This window comes from Thermobia domestica, chromosome 9 (genome assembly GCF_964235325.1).
Source record: "Thermobia domestica chromosome 9, izTheDome1.hap1.1, whole genome shotgun sequence".
NCBI lineage: Eukaryota > Metazoa > Arthropoda > Insecta > Zygentoma > Lepismatidae > Thermobia > Thermobia domestica.
This window is the reverse complement of record NC_137462.1, coordinates 195,654,133-195,678,160: the sequence shown is the minus strand read 5'-3', so window position 1 is coordinate 195,678,160 and position 24,028 is coordinate 195,654,133. Positions and strand designations below refer to the sequence as shown.

The 24,028-nt window shown below is 33.8% G+C and overlaps 1 protein-coding gene across 2 annotated transcripts in view; it reads right to left on the bottom strand.

Annotated features, from left to right (window-relative positions):
• Positions 1 to 24,028, bottom strand: part of LOC145660516 (uncharacterized) — a 302,611-nt gene that overhangs the window by 62,592 nt on the left and 215,991 nt on the right. For both annotated transcript variants that reach the window (XM_081725683.1, XM_081725682.1), the window contains exon 4: positions 717 to 970. In XM_081725683.1, the coding sequence (XP_081581809.1) occupies positions 717 to 970 (254 nt within the window). The remainder of the gene's footprint in view (positions 1 to 716; positions 971 to 24,028) is intronic.

Below are 24,028 nucleotides of genomic sequence, written 5' to 3'. Positions count from 1 at the left end.
TACTCCTAGAACCAGGTCCCTAGGCTATTTCTAAATCAATGGAAAATACTTGAAAGGTATATTTGAACCTTCTCCCCCAATCTTTAGGATGTGTATTTAAACGGCCGAAATGAAATTATATAAACCCAGCTCCATCTGAATGCTAAACATATTCAATATATATTTATAAAACAATGCAGTAGTTAATCTTTAAAATCTTTAATATCTTCCCTTCTTAGGGTAACCATCTCAATCAAAATGTAATTGTAAACATTTCAGTCACCCAAATATTAACTATTTCAAAAATTCATTTTAAGCAGTTTAAACGTTTACTCATTTTGACTATTTTATGGAGAGAGAATAAGAAATAAGGATAGTTTAGAAATTGCCATATTCTCTATTTAAAAGCAGAATTTTCGAATACACTGGGGCACGTGAACACTTATTTTTAATGATGAGTTTATACCAAGTTTCATTTTCCTAACAAGGAAGGTTCGTGAGATTAACATACACTTTGCAACCCCACCTCTGTCAACTTGGTATATACATTTAAAAAAATTATAGATAGTTTAATATATCTTTCCTGCAATTTCTTAGAAGACATGCCAATATTACCAAGCGAACGCTATGGATTTATTTAGGGGACAAACATAAAAAGAAATGAACACATAGCTTTATACAAGATTTGTGAATATATAGCACTTAATAGTATTTCAATTATCGAAGACAATACTTACTATATGATGAGCTGTGTTGCTGACTCCCTAGCGTGGCCACATAGTCATGAACAAGGGAAGACACAGGAGGTGGATGTTCGGGTAACGAAGCCGAGTCCTGTTCACTGTTGTCAAGGCGGACTGGGAATTGGCTGAAAGCTGCATGAGCTCTTTCTAACAACAGGGCTACTCCAGAGTCACTAGAAGGTGCCCCACTGGAAGCACGGCCCACGCCAAGGCTTCGAGTTTGGAGTCTTAGATGTTGCAGTCTTTGTCTGTAAAAACAGAAAAGAAACGAATATTAAAAATAAATAATTCTTTGATACAGCCCTACTTCACGAACATGAATAATACAAAATTTAAGAATCTGATAAAATATACCCAGTTAACCATATCCGGAAGTTGGTCACTTTTCTCATTTGGCCATATTTTGAACACTATATATAGGTGTCACATACGAACTTCGAGAAATAAGTATAGGGCAGTGAAAACTTCTAACTACCACCTAGATATAGTGAGCAATGAAATAAATTATGCATTTGCATTTAATACGATATACAAGCTTCAGCATGCGTTGACAATGTGCACCAGTAAACGTCTTCCACCAATACGGAGGCACTACTTGTAAGTGTCAAGAAAAGGGGTCACGACGCGCGGTATAATTTCCCGTAACAGAAATTACATGTGTATCTCAAATTACTTGTATATTTCATGGAGAACTGAAATTTCTACTTTTTTTATATATTGATCGACTGTTAAAGTACTGGAACTAAATATAATAAAGGTGATGTAATAATTGATAGCACTGTAAATGAGACTGATAACAAAAACATACATATTATCTAGCTTCAGCACAAAACCCACACACATGGCTTAGGATCGAAATCGAGACCTTGAGATTCTGGGCAAATAATTATTGTAAGCAATTGAAATAAACAATCGATGTATTGATTTGAGTGCCAGGTCACGTTCTTCAGCTAAATGCGATATAGTCATTCATAAACCAATTACACAATCAGTGCAGTGCAGTATATACTAAATACAAGATAAAACATGGGACATAAAACTGAAGATCTAATTTAATTACATCAGCAATTAAGAAGATGAATTTCATGTAAAACTGAACGAGTTGTTTACAATTAAACGATTCATCTTATCGGTTCTCTATATTTACAATGAATATTCGATAAATTAAAAACTTTCTACTGTTAACAATAGGAAAGTAGTTTTGATGCACGTATGTGTATCAAAGATTAAAACAAGGGTAGTAGTATACATGAGAACCCCCCTGATCTGCGTTTCTTCTGTGTTCTATTATCACTTCTGCATGAAATACCATAAATTTTCTACGTAGTGCAATAGTAAGAAGTATCCATGTGCACAAGACATGCGATATGCGTTAAATCCCCCCCCCCCACACACACACATAGTCATAGATAAAGTACAAGGGCACTACACATGCAGATATACAGTACAGGTACGTTCTTTTTTATTTTCGTATCAGTCGATAAGTAAATAAAAGTCGCTTTGTTACCCCCTTTGTAAGTTCGTACATACTCAATGAATAATCCCTAAAAGTATGAGCGTCCTGCTCCTTCGGGAACTGATGCAGCTTCATGTATACTATATCCAAAACAAGTTTGAAAGAACTTATTTCATGCTCTGTAGTATTTGTAGTATAGCACAAAAAATGGACGCATGGCGGTTCGATGACGGAACATTTATCTTTGGAGTGAGGGATCCTTCATTGGATTGATTCACAAGCCGTGTGAGCTTGTGGTTAACACCATCGCAGTCGTATGTTTCCTCGAGGTATTGCCGTTTCTTCCCCAATCTGATTCCACTAATTCACCTCATTCAGCCCAAAGGACATAATTGTAGGCAACTAAATTAAAGATTATTTTCATATTTTATTTTTCAGCACAAGAGGCTCTGGTCAGCAAGATGACTTGTAAGTTTGATGATATGTGATATTTTTCATTGCTATAGTTCAAGCCTTCTTATTTATCTTCACTCAAGTAGTTCTCTAATTGCATTAGGAAGCAGGATTAGTACCAAAAATGTTATATCACTACCTAAAATTATAACCGGGAGTAATGAAACAAATATAGCAGAACTAATTACTGTAAACAGAAGAAGATACAACATTTTCAAAGAAAAAAATGAATACTACATTCTGCAATACATTTCCACACTAGTACAATTCAGCGATATTTTTGAAACTTAAGTTTAATATAGAATGAACGAAAAGACAAGATCTGGACAAACAGAACTGAAATTGAATTGAAAACAGAGATAAAAAGTAAAAATTAACGCTCCATTACCAACACGATAATGGGCGGTACTACTTTATTATATTGGGACACTTTTTCATCATGCTTCATAGCAAAGAGGCTAAAACAGAATTAAAAAAAAAGCGCTATATAAGATATTCAATTGACTGTAGAAGAATAGAGGAGAAAAAATATTAACTTTTACTTAAAGAATTCTTAATCGAAAGCAGAAATTTCAAAGAAAAAAATATTATATATATAATGAATTCAAGAGATCAGTGTCCAACCCATTTGTATATGTTTAAAAAATTTCTACAGCGGGTAATTAAGAACTATCAATAACTTTTATTACTAAAAATATTATGTTTCTATATGTTTATTTACTGCAGAATAAGAAGCGAAAGAGAGGGAGACGCTTAGCTAAATGAAGATCGTTCTTCCAATATCAAGTGTTTACTTTTTAATCACGAAATAGTTGTTAAAAAAATTTGAATTTAAAGAAGATGCTATTAGCAAACATGTTTAAAAAAAAAAAAAAAAAACTTCAATGATACATGCATTCACTTTTGTACTCACTTTTATATGATTAATAAGGGAACCAATCAGAGAAGAATACGTGTATGTTAGACTAAATCACATTCGCTATTGAAGAGAAGTTTTCTTATTCGATTATTTATCATTACTTAGCAGAAATTCTTAAGACATTTGTAAAAGGAATGTTGATAGTTAATTAGCCATGAGCTGTTTGAACGAAAATCTAAGCAATTAACAATAATAGGGTCTAGTAATATGTTTTCATAAAATTAATATCAATTTACGTAGCAAACACCCCAGGTACAAGGTCTGCAAATTAAACATCTTTGTTAGTTGAACATCAGAGTCGGATTCAAGGAAATTCCACTAAAGACAGTTTGAGCCTTTCTATCTCATCTGTGCCCCCTTCTGGCGCTGCTGTCGATATGTGGTTTCCCGTACCTCCCTCGAAAGAGGAGGGATAAGTTGCTGCGACCGGGATCTTTTAATTGTTAAATGCGGAAGCGTTGCCACAATGAATTATTTCATAGATTTCGGTGTGTTCTGCCTTATTAGCCGCTCTAAGTAGCCTCCGATCTTCACTCATCAAGACCAAACGACTGAATGACAAATTGGCAACACAGCTGAGGTCGTTCACTTCTTTTCCTAACCAAAGGGAGGGTTTCATCCGCCAGAGAGTGCGGGGATGGGGCCGAAGTATAGTTCCCATAGTTTCCGAGGGCACAGGTGGAATAGACAGGCTCTAAAAAGAATCATGCCTAGAAGTATCAATTTTGTCCGATAGATGACAACCGTTGGAGGGTGTTTGTGCTTCCATCTAGCAGTGCGATGAGTAACTTTGATGGCATCCTACGTACAACTGTATATATTTGTTTGAATAGTTGAAAATATGATATGGATAGCAACTGTTAAGTCAGTTCCCATGAAGATGTTAACGGTTGACTATTGCCGAACTCGGCCGAGATAATTATTCTACCTATATATTATATATATATATATTTAAAAAAAATCAAAAATTTACGTTCACTCAATTATCGTGCGGAGTTACGTACAAACAGTTGGACGTATTGACATTAAAATCTTGTAAAGCCGATCGTGTTCATCTCAATATATCAACAAACATAGCATCAAGCGAACAACTCTAAGAAGAGCAAAGAAAATTCATCGCATTTAGTTAAAAAAAAAGAAAAAAGAAAAAAAGAAAGAAAGAAATATGTGACATTAGAAACACACTAAGACGTCTTTCCAGCCCTACCAGCAGTTTTCTTGAGTTCTAAACCCTTCTGAACTACAAGAATGAAACTCCCCTGATACACTGTCTTTTCGAGTCATGTTAAATAAGTGGGTGAACACAAACATTCGACCTTCGGAATAATAGAATCAGCGTGTGGGGGGAACTCACACCGGTATTATGTTTTCCCTCCCCTTCAAACTAAGAAAAAAGTAAGCTTTCCTAATGCACTAAGTTTCGCAAACAATCCACAACCTTTTCTCTCTAGTTTGAAGGAACAGAACTTTAATTTTTATCAGCGTGACTTCTCTCAAAAGTTGCCTCTGGAGGATAACACGACGCAAATAAGATACATTTATCATTTATCTTTTTTTTTTTTTTTTTTTTTTTAACCTACAGAGAACAAACGAGGGATATTAAACCAAGTTTCATTTAATTTAATTTTCGTGTAAAAAGTAAAATGTAGCGGACTGAGGTAATTTTCAAATGCCATTGTCAAAACTCGCTATGTATCACCAACTCAACTCAAACATGTCTCATCTGGCTACGAAAAAATACGCAGAGTATAATATAAATATCAAAAAAAAAGTTGTCAAGTGTCAAGATCAAGTCACAGATCAAGTGTCCCCGCTCCTAACTGAACGGTTTACTTCTAATTTGGAATAACCATCTTATAAGTACGATATCTTAGGTGCCAACACACACACAAAACTAGAAACAAATTGAGTATAACACATCTCCTGTTAGACAAAAAGCCATAGGGTGTTAAATCTTATTTTCTACTGTACCTGAGAGCATTAAGTGCGTAAGTCACAAATCCTCGTTTTCCAGAAAACACCAAAAACACTTAAGCAGTAAATACATAATGGACATACTACATTATATACTTGGTTAATTACGTCATCAACCCGTATAAAACAAAATACAACCAACCATTCGTTACAGACCTCCGAAAAGCATACAAAACTGGTTTTAACTCATTTTCGCCAAAATTGGAATTACGTACTTCATGCTCCCAGGTAGATAAAGATCATACGAAGGTCACTTGAGTATTCCTCTTTTGATTTTCAACATTTCCTAGAAGTTATAACAGTTTAACTTCAATCATGTTGGAAGTTTTTGCACTTCGATTAGCTCGTTGACATCGTAAGTTGCATTGTGTTTGTAAGAATAAAATAAAGCAAATATCAATTTGTACACTTTTCTTCCCTTTTGAAAATGGTGTACACCATTTACGGTTACCTAAAGAGATATAAAGTGGGCTTATCAAATCTCGAAAATATGTCGTGAAATGTCGCCTGTGTCTTATCACACAAATTTTCTCGTCTCGCGAGCAACCCTAAACCATTCCGTAATTGAAGAATGTACAGATATAAAGAAAATTCAAAATTGCTATACTTTTATCAATTTTGTGGAAGCGTGATCTGTCTTCTGTTCGTCGTAAAAGCGTGGAAACTGCATCAAGTTAGTGCAATCAAACTATGCGCATTAAAAATCCTGTTTATTAAATAACAATCGTAATCTGAAGAGTTAACACGGGATACTTACTTCATTGCGCACAGGTAATTGAAAAACTGTAACTGTTTATGTTGGATGTTAGAGAACAGAAAATGTCTGATTTTTCAGTGCAGATGTCTGATATTTATTGACCAGTACGAATATTTTCCTCATTCATACAAAAAACAGTACGTGCAGCAGTGTTAATAATAATATATATATGTGTGTGTGTCACAGAAGAAACCAAACACACTGTCACTTATCAGTGTACATTTTTCATATAAGTGCATAAATAAATAATTTATTCTAGGAAAATAAACTACCAACTGCATCAAACTGACAAAGAACTCATATCTCATTAATGTATACTGGACTATACCTCATTAATCATATTGTGCACTGTTATCTTAGCATTATAGTGAAAAAAAATGGCATTGGTTACTTTAATAGCCGATTCATCTCATTAAATGACAAGGTTACCGTACACCATCAACTTTTAGGTTTAGAAAAAAAAAAAAAAAACTTTCTTTCCTGAATTTTCTCGAAAACTACGCGTGGTGATTTACACTTACCCATATCATTTTGTTTCACTTAACGAAATCTATCGATTTGTGTATGTATCTCATTAATGGGAGCTTCCGGAAAGTAAGGTTTGTTTTTAACGTGGCGGTACAATACTTATTGTCAAAATAAATTGTACGAAAAGTTGTATCACCGGGGATCACAAATAGAATCCATTTTTAATATAGCTATATTGAGAACAGTGACGAATATAGGACGGACTTCTGGGAGAGGCAGTGGGTTGTAATAGTGCGACTTACAAGAGCTCTACTTTGGGATGGATTTTATATATATATATATATAAGAAAAATTTTCTCTTCTGGGAGGGAGGCGATCGCCCCTGATTGAGAAGGGGGTAGGTAGTCTTAAACGTGTCGACCCCTTCCTTACGCCACTGGTCTACAGTGTGGATTCATGCATCTACTTTTAATAGTATGGTTCAATAAAATACAACTATACAAATTTTAATAACAGTCCTCACTTCTGTGTTTGTTTCATTAAATGCAATATGAGTCCCCTTTTTCTTTCTTTTCTACAAAGTTTTAACAGTTAATATGTAGTCCTTTTAATAGCGGCATGCGTTACTTTATGAGGTGATTTTTTTTTTTTTCGTTTCCATTTTCCACTTCAAATCACAACTATCACTAGCAATATTATAATACAACAAACCAAGAAATGAACTGTGTGTATTGACTTTTAATGGTCGTATGTTCTGGTAGTGTTGCCACAGTCCTAGCTCTGGAGTGGGCTGAAAAATAGTACCAAATTGAAACAAAATGGGCTGAATTCATTATTTTATCCCAGTGTAATACATGGTTCTATTACACGAAACTAAAGGTAAAGTTCTAGAACACTCCCCCCCTCTCTTCCAAGGGTCCAAATCAAGAAAGTGCTTTTCTTTTAAAAATTACTTTTTAAAAACTTTCAAATAGGAGAACCCCGGACAACCGTGGAAGTAGATGAAACCTTTCTCCCAGGTAGGAAATATAACAGAGGCCGCAAATTAAAAGGAAAAACAGCTATCACCTTCGGTATGTAATGTAAGGAAATCAAACGCGCCTCTACTTCAAAATGACCAATAAACCAAAACGGTATTATGGCCATATATGAAAAAAAATACATAAAACGAGGAACAAATCAATCGTCTCCGAGTTCGTGTGTAAACAGTACGTTATAATTCAACACACAATATGAGTAATGTGAGATGTAGAAAATGTCTTACTGAGACTTTTGAAAATGTGACAAGTATTTGATAAATGGTGATGAATTGGGTAGAATTGTACCAACTTGTTCACAAAAGGGGTTGAAAATGCCAGCGTGTGACACCAACAAGCCGATGAATGACAAAAAGGGCTGCATTTGGTATAATTGTACCAAGTATGGCAACACTGTGTTCTGAACATCCTGTAAAGTAATGCAGAAAAGTACTCCTCACAACTCGTTCAACCAATAACAGCATATAAACACGCACCAGCAACTCCATAAAACAAACCTACGTACTTGTCACATAGGTAATTATCTCTTTCTTTAAAAAAATCTATATGATATAGAACAGGAATAAAATTCTCTATTACACTCAGGATTCAAATTCCTGACTGAAGATTTAGTTTCCTTCAAACCAAGACCGCCAAATTTTGAGATAATACAAGTTTAGGAGCCAGAGGTAAAAATGGCTTTATTGAATGGACGTTTTTTATTTTATTTTATTTATTTATTTATTTATTTATTTATTGGACGGGGAGAGAACAAATGGTGGAAATGGATTGTTCTTTTTAAATTCTTGTTCCCAACTGGAAATTTGCTTTATTACATTAGATTTTAAGATTCAAGGGTCTTTGTAACATACGATAACTGTAAATTATTCATTGCAGCTTTGGAAAATTCACGCTTGCTAATAAAACTCCAACTGACCAAAGCAGTATGTGTATTTTAAGATTATATATTTGTGTTACATAGCCGAAACTGTAACACAAATATATAATCTTAAAATACACACAGCAAAAAATGAGATGTTGAAATAACATAAAATGACTACCACTTTAGCGTGTTACTTCTGTGTTAATTCAGCGCCAAGACATTGCTTTCCGAGCATATCAGAAATAACTACTTACTACTTGAGAGAATTTGCACTGGTATTTATCGTTTAATACAAGCAAAGGTTTGCAAATTACATTTGGCACTTATGCCAAGTAACGAATAATGTTTTATGTTTTCTGTAATCGGTCACAATAATATTGTTGTAAACCTGTGAATTGTCTGACAACAGTTACATAGGCAACAGTTCTGCCATCTTATGTTCATATATGCTAAGACACAAGAATAACAAATAAAGAAAACAGATGGAAGCACAGCTATCTGTGTAACTGTTGTCAGATGATTCACAGGTTTACAACAATATTATTGTGACCGATTACTGAAAACATAGAACATTATTTGTTACTTGGCATAAGTGCCAAAAATATTTTGCAAAGCTTTGCTTATATTAAACGATAAATACCAATGCAAATTCTCTCAGGTAGTAACTAGTTATTTCTGATATGCTAGGAAAGCGATGTCTTGGTGCTGAATTAACACCCAAGTAACACGCTGAAGTGGTAGTCTTTTTTGTTATTTCAACACCTCATTTTTTACAGTGTATATACTGCTTTGGTCAGCTGGATTTTTATTAGCAACGATAATTCTACTATACATCACATACTTCACCAGATATGCAAGTATTTGGGAGTTTCACGAGCTGATTGCCGTTAGTGTTTAGAAGATAGAGGTATATCATCAGTAATTTATTTTCTTAAAAGAAGCGTTTTCGATTCTTAATTAACCGACACATGGAGAAAGACATTTTATTATTTGTTTGTACTGATACGCGAGCATATACTACAGAAACAAACGGAATGTAGTCAAACTACTTTTTATTCCAGATTAGCTGAGATACCCGTTCATTACCCGGGAAGAATGGAAAATATCTTGAACCTCCTCTCTTTTTTAGGATACGTATATCAGTGAAAGTGAAATAATATGAACTCCATAAGATATTCTATTTTGGTTTAAATTTTGACTCCTCTCCATTAGGATGCGCCTTTCAAAGTAGTACTAGTAGTAGTAGTAGTAGTAGCACTACTACTACTACTACTACTACTATTACTAATAATAATAATAATAATAACACTAGTTAACAAAGGTTTTGTTACATAAAAGGAAATACCTGTTCTTAAAGGAACTTTTTGCGCTGAATTCGAATATGCACTCGGTTTTTCTCCATCACGTACGATTTTCCCGTAACAGGGATTTTCGGGAAAATCCCTCAAAAATTTCCCTTTTCGTTTATTTTACACCCCAAGATCTTGTCCCCTTGCACATACTAACATAGAAATTATACCTAAGTATACTTTGATTCATATTTAACAAACCCTCCAAGTTTCGTAATAATCGCTTTATTCTTTCTAGAGAAATAAATATGTTTGTATGTATACTGTGTGTACTGTTTATTGCACCTTATAGTAATGCTTTCAGATCTCTTAAGTTGAGGTAAAACGTTTTGCTTTATTACCACAAACACATATATAAAATATAATACAATATAATTTACAAGTGTGACAATTTACAATAAACAATAATACAAATGTACCAAAAGGTCATGAAAAGACAATCAAAACTATCATGATATATGAAACTTCCATTGGGTTACAAAAACGTACACTACTTCCTTCTTTTGTAAGAAATGTTGCATTCTCTAACAAGACCCCAACAATAGTCCCCCATCATTGAAGGATCCCATCGTCCCTGGTACCTTTTCTCCATTGCCATTATATCTTGGTGGAATCTTTCCCCCTGTTCGTCGCTGAGAGCACCTAGGTTAGCAGGAAAGAAGCTGAGGTGGGAGTGCAAAAAGTGGATTTTTAAAGACATCCTACAACCCAACTCTTTGTATTTCTGTATCATGTCCTGTACGATTTCTGTGTAACTCTCAGCTTTGTTATTGCCCAGAAAGTTGCGCACAACACACTTAAATGCTGTCCAGGCAGCTAGCTCAGCACTGTTTAACTTGCTGTCAAAGCTATCATCAAGCATTAATTTCCTAATTTGGGGACCAATAAACACTCCTGCTGAAATCTTAGCATCACTCAGGTTAGGGAACTTATCTCGCAAATACTTGAAACCTTCACCAGATGTGTCCATGGCTTTGACAAAGTTTTTCATAAGTCCTAACTTGATATGAAGTGGCGGTAGTAATATCTTATTAGGATCTACCAAAGGAGCGTATTTGACGTTGCATTCTCCAGGTACGTAATTCACTCTAGGTTCCCATTCCTTCACTTCATAATGTTTGTCATCAGCTCGGCTATCCCATAAACATAAAAAACATTGGTACTTCATGTAACCGCACTGCAGTCCTAATAAAATACCAACTACCTTGAGATCACAACATATTTGCCAACAATGGTCCTTGTAAGTTATAAGATTTAGCAAAGTTGACATGGTGTCATAGGATTCCTTAATCTTCACTGAGTGCGCAAGTGGTATAGAAGGTTTTTTATTTCCATTATGTAAAAGGACAGCTTTAAGGCTGACCTTTGACGCGTCGATAAATAACCTCCATTCTTCTGGAACGTAAGGAATCCCTAGCTCCGCCATCAACCCATTTATATCCGTACATACGCACACATTATCTTGCATTGAGAAATAGCTTGAAAATTGAACATGCCTTTTCCTGTACACTGATATGTTCGTTTCTGCATCCAATAAGTTCCACTGCTGGAGCCTTGATTCCAGAAGTTCCGCCTCTTGTTTTGTCAGGTGCAAATCACGGACTAGGTCATTAAGTTCACATTGCCGGATGAAATGTTGCTCGCGAACACAGTCAGGGATGAACGTTGGATCCTTGGATGTACATGTTGATGTCGATGGTTCATCAAGGTCATGATCATCATCAGAGTCTTTTGGCCATATCTCTTCCCAGTTGGTAGGGGGCTCGGGAAGTGGAAGTTTATTCCCGTGCGAAATAGGTCTAATTGCGGATTTAACGTTGGGATAACTTATTGTGTATTTGCTTTTTTTAGAATGTCCCTTAACTACTGTGAGACAAAAATAACAATCATCCAGATGGTTGGTGGGTTCTCTCCACACCATTGGTACAGCAAATTTCATGAACCTCCGTTTCCTTTTGGCCCATGCAAATAAAGTGACGTAGCACGACGCACAAATTATGTTGGGTGTCCAAGTTTTGTCCTGATCTCCCACACGACATCCGAAATATATATAATATGCTAGTTTCACCGATGGCGTAATGGATCTACACTGTCCTTTAACTACAAACTGGCCACACACATAACAAAAACTATTTGGTGAGTTAACACACGAACGCCGTCCTCTTGACGCCATTGTACTGATCACAAACTAAACTTCTGGTCTTAGTTGGGTATAATGCCGTTAAGATCAAACATGAAAGCACTCTTAGCAGCAAAGACAACTTTGAAAGTGAAGTAGTGTTAAACCACACGTCAATATAAAAATGTACAAAACTCCCTCACCAGGTGTCAAGAACACAAGAAAGAAAGAAATGCGCGGGGGAGGGAGGAAACGATACTGTAGTGGAAAATTCAGACTGCATTAGTTCATTGTTGTCAACAATGAGTCTGTATTCCATTCTTTCTTTCTTTTGCATTCTGTTACATTTGATAACAAATATTGATAACCATTTCATGAACAAAACGAAAAAATTTGGAGAATTGTATATATATGTATTAAGATATACATATACTGTACGTTTAAAAAAAATATACGTTGGAAGTACATTCTATTTTTATACACGTTTCTAATTTACAGAGAGCAATACAAGTGTGTTGTTGACTATTGTAAATATTCATTTTTATGTCTGTGTTTGTAGTAATAAAGCAAATCGTTTTTACCCCAACTCAGGAGATCTGAAAGCATTACTATCAGGTGCAATAAACAATGCACACAGTATACATACAAATATATTTATTTCTCTAGAAAGAACAAAGCGATTTTTACGAAACTTTTAGGGTTTATTAAATATAAATCAAGGTATACTTAGGTATAATTTCTATGTTACTATATGTAAGGGGACAGGAGCTAGGGGAATAAAATATCTGAAAAAGGGAAATTTTTGAGGGAATTTCCCGAAAATCCCTTTGTTAAGGGAAAACTGTACGTGATGGAGAGAAACCGAGTGCATATTCGAATTCAGCGCAAAAAGTTCCTTTAAGATCAGGTGATTTTTCTCATGTAACAAACAAAAAGTTTAAATTTGTTAACTAGTGTAATAATAATAATAATAATAATAAACTAGCTCAAGATAGGCACTAACCATGTTCCAAAATTCATTTCAAATTGTTCAACCGTTTCCTCACAACCAACAGGCACTTCGGTTTTAATGTGAGAAAAAGGATTTATAGAAAATTCTTCGCTCTCTTTAAAACGAAAATTTTCAAAAACGCTGGAACACGTGTCTAGCAGAAAGTTCATATACCTAATTTCATGTTCCTAAGTTGGCGGATTCGTGATACATTTTTTTTTAAAACAAATTTTGAACTCCTTCCACTCTTCTCCCCTACGATCGCCCTTAAACTAATATAATAAAAATTCAGCTCAAGGTAGGTATTAATTATGTTCAAATATTCATTTCAAGCTGTTCAACCGTCTCTCTGTGATGTGATCACAAACACGCAATATCGGTTTCAAAGTGAAGAAAGAAATGATAGAAAATGCTCCCAGTCTCCCCTTAAAACGGCAATTCTCTAACTCTGGGACACGGGTCCACTTACTTTTAATTAGAAGATTTTATATATATATATATATATCCAGTTTCATATTCTTAACTTGGCAGGATCGTGAGATATTCAATTTTTCATACAACTTTTGACTCCTCCACTTCCCCCTTAAAATACAAATTTAAAGTAATATGATAAAAATGCAGTTCGGGATACGTGATAACTACAACAAAAAATCATTTTAACCGGTTTAGTCATTTCCCCGTAATCTGATCATAATCAAGACCCTTTTCATTTTTAGATAAATTCAGTTGAACACTGAATTTGATCAAGCGAAAACAAAGTTCGTTATGCGGGATTCCCAAACATTTTTTTTTTTCAATGTTATTCTATTCTGGGATGATCTCTTGATAAATACATAGGCCTATTTTAAGCCAATTCTGAAACTAGCCATATACTAAGAAACAAGATTGAAGGAAGTAATTACATTTTTATTAAAGTTATTGTTTCAATCCAAATTTTGATGTATATATATTTTGGGTGGGGGGGGGGGGCTTATCGTGTTTTTTAAATGTAAATTTTATTTCCAAAGAAACACTGGGATTGGCTGAGGAAAATTCCAACAACTCTGGTCAGATGCCAGCTGTAATTCTAAAGTTCGTTGAGTGCTCTGAATAATAAGCATAGATGAACTTAGGCATGAAATGTGTATACTATAATATGTATGTAGTGTGTTTGTATACATCATAAAAGAGAAAGCAGTAACCTGATAAACCTTTTAAAAGCATAAGATTGTTCTCGAGGTAATCATATAATAATTACTCATACGAAATAATAGGGATATATATATACATGAGATGGTATAAACTCATCTCTCAAGAAACTTGCCTAAGAAAAAGGGAGTTGGCCTGAGAAGAAGGGAAGGGTGCACTTTTGAAATATAGAGAACATCAAAGTAATAAATGTAAGTATGCTTGCGTTGTTTTACTCTTCTTCGTAGTCTTATTTTTTTACGGTCGAAGAATTTGCCGCAGCGAATGGGTGGGCATGATTCTTTAAGCATATACATTCCATCTTAACAATTTTTCTGAACAATTCCCGTTGAAAAACGCATTAGTTCCAATCTTAAATACAAAAAAAGAGAGAGAGAGAGAGAGAGAGAAAAAAGGGTTACATTATTAAAAGATGAAATTATTATTCCTTTTCCCATTCACTGTTAAGCTTTCCTGTATAAACCGTGGAAAGTTGTTATAATCATCTGTGAAGGAATTTTACCTACTTTCTTACTTACACTGCCTTCTCACACGATCAATCTACTTACGTGCTTATACGATAGATATCTCATAAGTATATCTTTCCGCTCTTTAAGTTATGGTACATGAAATAATGTATTCCTAGATTGATTCCAAAATTTTGTACTGCAGTATTCCAGCATACCATGGACCTTTCTATCAATTTTAGTAATTTAGCCTCGGACATAATGTGAACAAAATTAGTGTATATGGATTCGATTCAATGCAAAAGAAAAAAACTTATTACTGAACAGTAATTTGACATTAATTAACATGGTCTTAGAAGTTAATATTTGGAAAGGTTATAACAAAAAAACTTTATACGAGAACATACTTTTGGAATGAAATGAAATATTTAATTTAACCTTCCATGATTGTATGCCTTATAGGCTAAGGATACGAAAGATTACTTAAAGTGAATGCTTGTGGAGAAATTGGTGTAATGAAAAAAATGAGAAAACAGACAAATGTCATGGACACACCATGCTGTTCATCACAAATTGAAATAAACTGAGAGCTAACTATGGGACCTTTGTACTAGAAGTGTAAGTGTGTGGTATACCAATGAACCATGTGATGTACGACATATTTGATTTACTATTTTCAGTACAAGTGCAACAATGAGGAACTGCACTGTTCAAAGATAAAATTCATGTTACATTAGTTAGTCTTTCTGATGATATTTCAAACATAACAGCAGGTTCGAATCTTTAAGACGCGATGATAAGGGAATAGAGATGTACACTCATGTCCAAAATTATTGTCGCATATCTATAAATAAGTTGTTGTAAAGAATATAATTTGATAACGAATTCGCCCTGTATCTCTTATAATGTTAGTATGTGTATAATCGACAAAGACATATGTAGCAAATTTCATGTCAAAAGAGCAGTAAATAAGAACAATAAAATAATAAAACTTTCTTATATATTTAACATTTTGTTTTACTCATTCTAATTTTCGTATTTATAATTCTTAATATACATTTTCCGAAACTACACATAGTATCAGTATTAAAAGTACCCTTCAAAATCTTTATCAAATTATATTCTTACAAGAAGACAGTTACAGATATGCGATAATCATTTTGGACATGAGTGTACAAAACATTAAGGGAAAAAAATTAAAAAAAAAAGAAGTGTTTTCCACGGCTTTTTTTTGAACATTTCAAGTTTAATGAGCAAATAACAGTATGTTCATATTTGTTTTCACGCCAGTAAAACATACCAGGATGTATAGGGTCTAACACAAAATAAAGTTTAATAATTGCATTCTGAAGGGGGAAAAAATCATGAAAAATTGATAATCAAGGGTAACTAGTCTCTTGATGGGAAAGAAAAGGGGCAAATCGATAGATACTTTTTTTTCGAAGAAATTGTTTGTAGAGCTATTAGAGTAATGTTCAACGACAATAAAGGTTTTAGCGAAAATTGAATAACGGTTCTGAAAATACAGTAGTTAGAGTTAGTAGAATAACAATTGTCATTTAGACTTTATGCATAATACGTTACGTACCAAAAATTTAAGATAACACTATTGTGCTACTGTATTTTGAAACGATATTCCAAAACAGATAGAAGTCTCACATATTCAAAATTCCTGCCGATACATTAATACACAAGCATGTTTATATTTGGGGAATGGGAGGGATTGAGTTAGCCTGTTTCAGTCATCAACAATATATGAGATAAAACTTAAAAGGTATTCTACGTAGGTAATTTGAATTCAAAGAATGAAAAAAGATTACTTTTTTATTGTAATATTTAGTTATTTAAAAAAAGATGTTTCATATATTGTAAACACAAAACTAATGCGGTAGTGTCTAGTAACCTAAAAAGCTCCGAAAGTCATCCAGAACAGCACAAAGCGCATAAAGTCGAGATGTTTCTTTGTCCCCTAAATCTGAATCACGCCCTTAACAACATGACAGTGATTTTCTTTAGGGAACGAAATAACAGCTTGGAGAAACAACTAACATTGTAGACGGTAGTTTTATGTTAGGTGGTAATGAACTAAAACTCCCTCTTCACATAAAACTAATATAGCGGAGAGCCAAGGTCGAAATGGTAGAGCAGACAACTATACAAGTTAAGTGCAGAATTGCGTGTTTTAAAGATGATACATTGGACCCTTGCTACAACAGGGAGAGCTTAAGTAAAAGGTAATATATATATATAAAGTAGTCTTCTCTTAGTTGAAACAGGAATGGGGAAGATAAGAGCATTGTTCTTCCTCTCTCCCTTGCCTTACTCATGCTGTAATACCCACGTTGAGCGAATATCAGACAATGAGAAAACAAGAAAGTTGCATTTGAATTAATGTGTATAAAACGTAAGTTCCGCCATTCTCTCAGGAAGTTCCCACTGGCATACGCTCCTTCAGCATGCACGCGAACTTCGTAAATCTAGTCCTATACAAATCAAGATGACGCGCCTATTTTGGTGCCTATAAGCTATTATTATAGCGGAGAGAAGCTCTTGTAATAACGAAAAAACTTTCACTCTTTCTACAAGTGCATGAATTATAACGCATGAACTGCCATTGCACTTCAATTATACGTACTCTGGTCACAGTGCAGATGATTTTATGACTACTTCCTCCACGCTTTTTTTTTTTTTTTTTTTTTCCATCATGAACTTCCTTCCTTCCCGAGACATGTTCATGCTGAATTTCCTCACAGTTTACTGTACAGAAACTGAAGAGAAAAATATTGCAGAGGTCATGATCTACGGTTTTCTTTATATTATTTTTTCTACTAAGTGTGTGTGTTTCAGTTAAATATTTCCAAAGATAACATCTTAATTGAAAAGAAAAAAAGACGTAAAGAAACAAACGGGTCAATTTCCAACTCACTAAAGAATTACTAACAAACCTCCTTAATTCCCAAGTCACTGGGTCATAGAGAAAGCACTCTTTAGTTCATCCATGTATAATGGAAATTAAATAATAAATTTGTATTATCGTATATATAAAATGTTGAAATTTCAAACATTTTTATGTCACGCTTTAAATCGGAGTGTTTGAATTTCACATTAATCTATCTTCCTAAAATTAGAAACTAAAAAAATAAAATAAAATAAAATAAAGCGTGATATAAACTTAAAAATTAACATGGAAATCATCGTTTTGTGGGACATTTTTGATCGAGTAAATTTCTTCTATAGAGAGAAACTACGATGCAGGGTTCGACAGAAAAACTTCTTTTCAAACTGAAATTGATATGGTCTTTCACATATGGTCTTTTACCTCCCAATTAAACTGTAACTGAAAATGTTTTGCTTACAACAATTAGTTATGAAATTAACTCACCTACCTTTCTGAAAAATAAATTTTTACAGTTTATATGCCGATAAACTGATGTAACTAAAAGACATTTTTCCTTTTTTTTTTTTTTTTAATTTCCCATAAATAGAAGCTTTGCTTTGACATATGAATCAGTGATTGTTACTTCACGTGTATTTCGCCGGCAATTCACTGTTATTAAACATAACTCAGTTTAATTCGAAAATAGAAGATCATATGTGAAATAGTAAGTAATTAGTCTGATCACAATTTCAATTTGAAAACTGTCTCGCTTTTTTTTTTTTTTTTTTTTTTTTTTTGTCGAATTATTACTGTACAGGGATTTATACCCCACTTTAAACTGTAGGGACCGTCTTACACACATTCGATGTTGAAAAGGTAGTATCAAGAGTCTAATCTAAGTTGTTTACAGAAGCCCCATAATCCGAAGAACATTCAAACATATAAAAGAATACTGTGTAAGATTTACCTACTAACTTTCCAATATGTATGCTGGCAAACAGTAAAAACAGAAAAACAACTATGATTACAGAAAATAACGGTAGATGACGTACATATACGTAGATGTACCAGGTGCTAAAGCGTGTAGTTTACTCGTACCAAAACAAGGAAATTATTCATAATTTAACTTGTTTTAGCCCACATTTACGTTAGCATGTTCGACTGCAACTTTTTTTTTTTTTCTTAAATTCAGCCAACTGAAGCAAAACAGTAAAACAGAAACAAATACAAATGACAAAAACATCGGAAATGAAGGTTACAGAGACATAAGAAAAGAGGTAATCATGCTGAAAGATAGAAGAAAATATAAAAGTACGTACAACACAAGGTCGTTGGGATGTTTCCAACTGCTTGGGAACCGCTAATCGACCTACCTCACTTCATTCTAAACATTCCGTTCCAACACCCGATTCCATCCAGTTGCAGTTGGAATGTCTTGTGGTAGGCACATTTAAATCGATTCACTTCAAACTGGCGAAGATAATTGATTTTAAAAAAAATAGAAAAAAAGACAGAAGTAAAGGATCACAAGAAAGATTAAAGGGTAAAAAAAAAAAAAAAAAAAAAAAAAGTTGACCTCCGGATGAAAAATAATTCGTTACCTTATACAACGTGTTCGCTTGAATTACCTGATTCACCTAGCTTCGTGAAGTTGATTTTAATTTCAACGGGTCCTTACGTATTACTTGACGAGACTTTTTTTTTTTTTTAATGTCCAGATCCAAAAAGTAGGGGAAAAATAACGCTAACCTTTATTCTTTCTTACTAATTACACACAAAATATAGTGGTGGTCTTTCTAAAATAATAAATTAAGAAGTCACGTTTGAATCTTTTGTTTTGCATTTTTTTTTTTAAAGACCACACAATAAAATGTCCTATTCATGTCATATCCTTCAACAATTAATGTTGGTATAGGTCAAGAAACGATTCTTCCAACAATACAAAAGTATGTCCCAGAAGAGAATGAGGGTAAATTAAAGATGTACTTTTTCTTGTTGGAAGGAAAGTTAACTTAATATTTTCTGTGGTTTTGCTTTGGAAAAATGTATCCCTTTTTTTTCTACCTGCTGTTAATAATTTCTAAATAAATTAATAGTTATTTTTGTAATTTACAGACAATTTCATTCGCTTATGCTATTTGATTACTCTTTCCGATTCTTGTATATTTCTTAAATTATTTATTTATTTTTTTTATTTTTTATTTTTTATTTTATTTTATTTTATTTTATTTATTTTTTTTTTTTTTTGCGCTTGCGATTGTGTACGCAACAAATATACACTAGCAATAAGAGGGTTGTGTACAATGAAGAATCCAAGTTACACGTTCTAACTATAGGGTTGTATTTAACATTCTTCATTGTTCAGTCTGAATACTATCTATACTGTTCTTTTATGAATATGTCAATGGATGTTTATTTGTTTTTGAGCTATTCGTGGCAACATTAGTTCACTCTAGTGCTACATCACAAACGATGTTTTACTAATACATAAGTCAAATTAAACAAAAGCTATAAATTAATAAAGTGATTGCACGAACACAATGCAAATCTTTTATCAACGTTTAAAGATACGCAAATCATTGTACAGTATACTCCAATAATACATATGGCTTAAATGTTCTTAGTATCTCCTTTTCAGATATGAGACACTTCCTGCAGGCTCTCACAACATGCCATTCAGGAGGAGTGTAAGAATTAGATTAATAAATTAGAGCCTTCTAATAACATAAAATGACCCTTTGTGGACTGTTCGTAATACGGAATGATTCTGAAAACTTTTAGATTAAATAAAAAAAAATATTTTGTACATATATTTACATATGTATAATATATATTTTGTACATATTTCCTAAATGAGACGAGAATGAATTACTCGAAAATCGAGACGAGACGAGAATGAATTACTCGAAAATCGAGACAAGAATGAATTATTCGATAATCGGGACGAGAATGAATTACCTAGGTATTCAAAAATCGAGACGGGATTTCTACAAAATGTACAATACGAGATTAGAAAAAAAATTGTCGCCTCATGACTAACTCTAGGTGGAATCTATTGTTACAATGCTCAATCCACACTATACAACATACATTCATATCAACAGGTATAAAAATGAAAGCCAAACTTAGCCTAAAATGAAAAATGGATTTGTTTTTAAAATATTATTTATCTCATTATTTAAATGCACTTGCTTGTCCAGATATGAAAAAAAAAGATTCCTTAGTCATAGCTTGATGATGGAGATTATACGTAGTTTGGAATAAGGTCACTTTTATTAATATTATTATTATTATTATTATTATTATTTCTTAGTGTAAAGAAGACTCATCATGCTCATTCGTACAACTGTGCTTTTTAAATCTATTTAGAATTACCTGTGGTACGAAGATACATCATTTTGTATAAAGCTTTGCTAGGGTTTTATTTATTTTGTTTCTTTCTTTCTTTATTGGTTCGTCAGTTTACTCTATGTCTAATAACTAACTTCTCCTGCTAACTTTCCTAATTTCATGCTACTTATGTCGAATTCAATTTCCTGTTGCAGTACTGCAGTATCTCTCTTTCTTCACCTTCGTTTTCAGTTTATCGCTTGAATATAATTCGTTGCTGAATATTTATATTTTCTTCCGTGGCTACTTCTTCATGGTTTTTACTGGATGTGCCATCTTCTATTTTTAGCGTTTTGATCTACTTTAGTCCATTGCTTGGGCCTAAAGAAGCCACAGTAAAACCTATGTTGTATTCAATTCTTCTTGTGTCTTATTTAATACATTTTCATATTGCCTTGCAAAATTCCACATATTCTATTTTAAATGTCGTCAGATTGTCACTATTATACATTTTTTCCCGGTAAATGTCGAGATTATATTATTATCATCTTTCTCGTAAGTCTTCGTAGCTGTATACATGAGAATGTTTGTGATCTCTCTGTTAGCTTCTGACATGTTCACGTTCTCTTCGAGTGTGACGAAAATTTTTCAACCCAAGTTGAAATACATTGCGCTGCTCTTGAAGAATCTTCCTTTCTACACGTGTTCCTGTCGCTCTATAAGCTTTCTGATTCTTACATTTAATGTGAAATTTACATCAAAGTATTCGATTATTAATTCCTTTATTGAATTTGTTCAGAATATTTCATCCTTTACCCATGTATATCTGCTGTTTGGCATTATGTAATCCGTTGTTCTTCTCCCTCGTCTTAGGTGTCGCCATGTCTTTTGTAGAACTTTCGTAAAGGAAATTCATAACGTACATCATCGTAACTTCTGCGAATTCTACTAAGAGGTTTCTACGTTTGTCTCATTCGCTATTTCCGATTTTTTTTTAAATATTTTTCATACCTCTTTTCTTCGTCCTATTCTGAAGTTCCAATCACAATATTTAGGTAATCATTTTCTATTATTAGAAGACTCTAATTTATTAATCTAATTCTTGCACTCCTCCTGAATGGCATGTTGTGAGAGCCTGCAGGAAGTGTCTCATATCTGAAAAGGAGATACTAAGAATCAGTTGAAGATATGCGAAACCGGCTGAATCTACCACCAAATATCTTACCCGTTCCGCCCAGTTGTGTAAACTGGAATTTTCATTCCACTGTGAAACGTACACGTTTAACTAACGATAGGAGGGCGGACAAGGGAGTGCTACCACCAAAAAGCTTGGCCACCACGATATTAAAAAAAAAAAAAAAAAAAAAAAAAAAAGAGAGAGAGAGAAAGAAAAAGAAAAGAAAAGAAAGAAAAGAAAGAAAGAAACTTTCCTCTCCAATCATAACAGGATAAGCCAATGTTTTCATTTTCCAGAAGTGAATTATGATTGAGCAAGGCAACGTCCAGAATCATATGTAGGTAAAGAGTTCTGAGAATACTTAGGGTTACAGACTACGTTTCTATTTATTCGTAAAACTGACCATCGCTACGTATAATGCATTTGTCATCAGAAGCAAGAGGGCTATGGAAGATCAACTAAGGCATTGTCAGATTAAGCGAAATAAGGAGAAAAGGAGATGAAATAATCGAAGGGAAGTATGTTCACCTATCCTATTACAAATAATAGAAATGTGACAAAACTGGCAGAGTTGAATTTCTTATCAGCGAAGAGCTGGAAAGAAATATTTTGGAGATAGATACTCGTAGTATATGTAATCGAGAAGCAAGGCTTGTCGTCAACCTTTCCCGTATTTATATCGAAGATATTCGAAATATTTTCTTCTCACTTAGGCGCAATTCCGAAAACGTACATAATCCTATATGTTTTGGCTTAAATTATCTAGATGTCAGATTCATGTTTTCAGTTGCCATGGCGACCTGGGGACCAGGAATTTTCGAGTCCTATATATGAGAATAGTCACATCGCAAAATCAACTGAACTTTGGGAAGGGAGGCTGGTGTGGATCCGCAACTGCATCATTGCTTTAAATCTAATTCCATGTTAAACTTTTTTTTCAAGTCATCTAATTATTCAATTAAGAACACGAAACTGCAAACGTCTGCTCGATGATCTAGTCTATTGATTAGAACGTGTGCCTTTGTGCACGCGATCGCGGATTCAATTCTCGGCGGGGAGGGTATTAAAATTTGAACGCTTTTCAGTAGTTCGGATTCCACCTTTAAAAAAACTTAGTATCACGTCTCCTATAGCCTCGATGCAGTAAAAGGACGCTAACTTCAATAAATAACAACAGTATGTAGCCAGCGTTCGTAGGTTTCCAGCTCCTATGACAGAAGTTATCTGATAAGATTAATTTAGCTATATTAAAGGAAGCAAACTACTTTCCTTTTGTTCATTTGCTTTTGGCTTCTATTTTCCCCTTCTTTTTCCTTTACTTTTTTTTAACAAAAAGATACACACAAATACTCCACTCAACAATGGGCCCATTATGCTTTGAACACACAAACAAACTATTGCTATTGTATTGGTACATTTCTGAAGAACAGAAAGATTTAAGCATTTATATTGGTCAATCAGTCAGCGCGAGAATTTCCCTTTTATCGAAAAATTCCCCTTTTGCTAAATTTACCTTCGAATTTTTTCTATATTTGGGAAATTTCCCTCAAACTACGAACACTAACAGTTTCGAATATTTTGATCGCTATCAATTGACAGTAGTAGCGACACCATACGACGGAACTCTGTTCTATAAGACCTTGTAGTTGCCTTGCACATTATTATTAGTAATTGCATAGTTAGGAGGGATTATGGTACCCCTTATGACGGCGTTATGACAAGAGTAAGTAAGAACTACATGCATAGTCGACGGTAACATGGGAGGTACTCGAACATGAAACAGCTGTCTGTCTGAACGGTTACTCTCTCACACCAATAGCAAAAGTAAAATAATAAAGTAGTTAATACGATGACGTGACATCTGTCTTGGGTATTAGACAGATACACAGTGTATAAAACAGT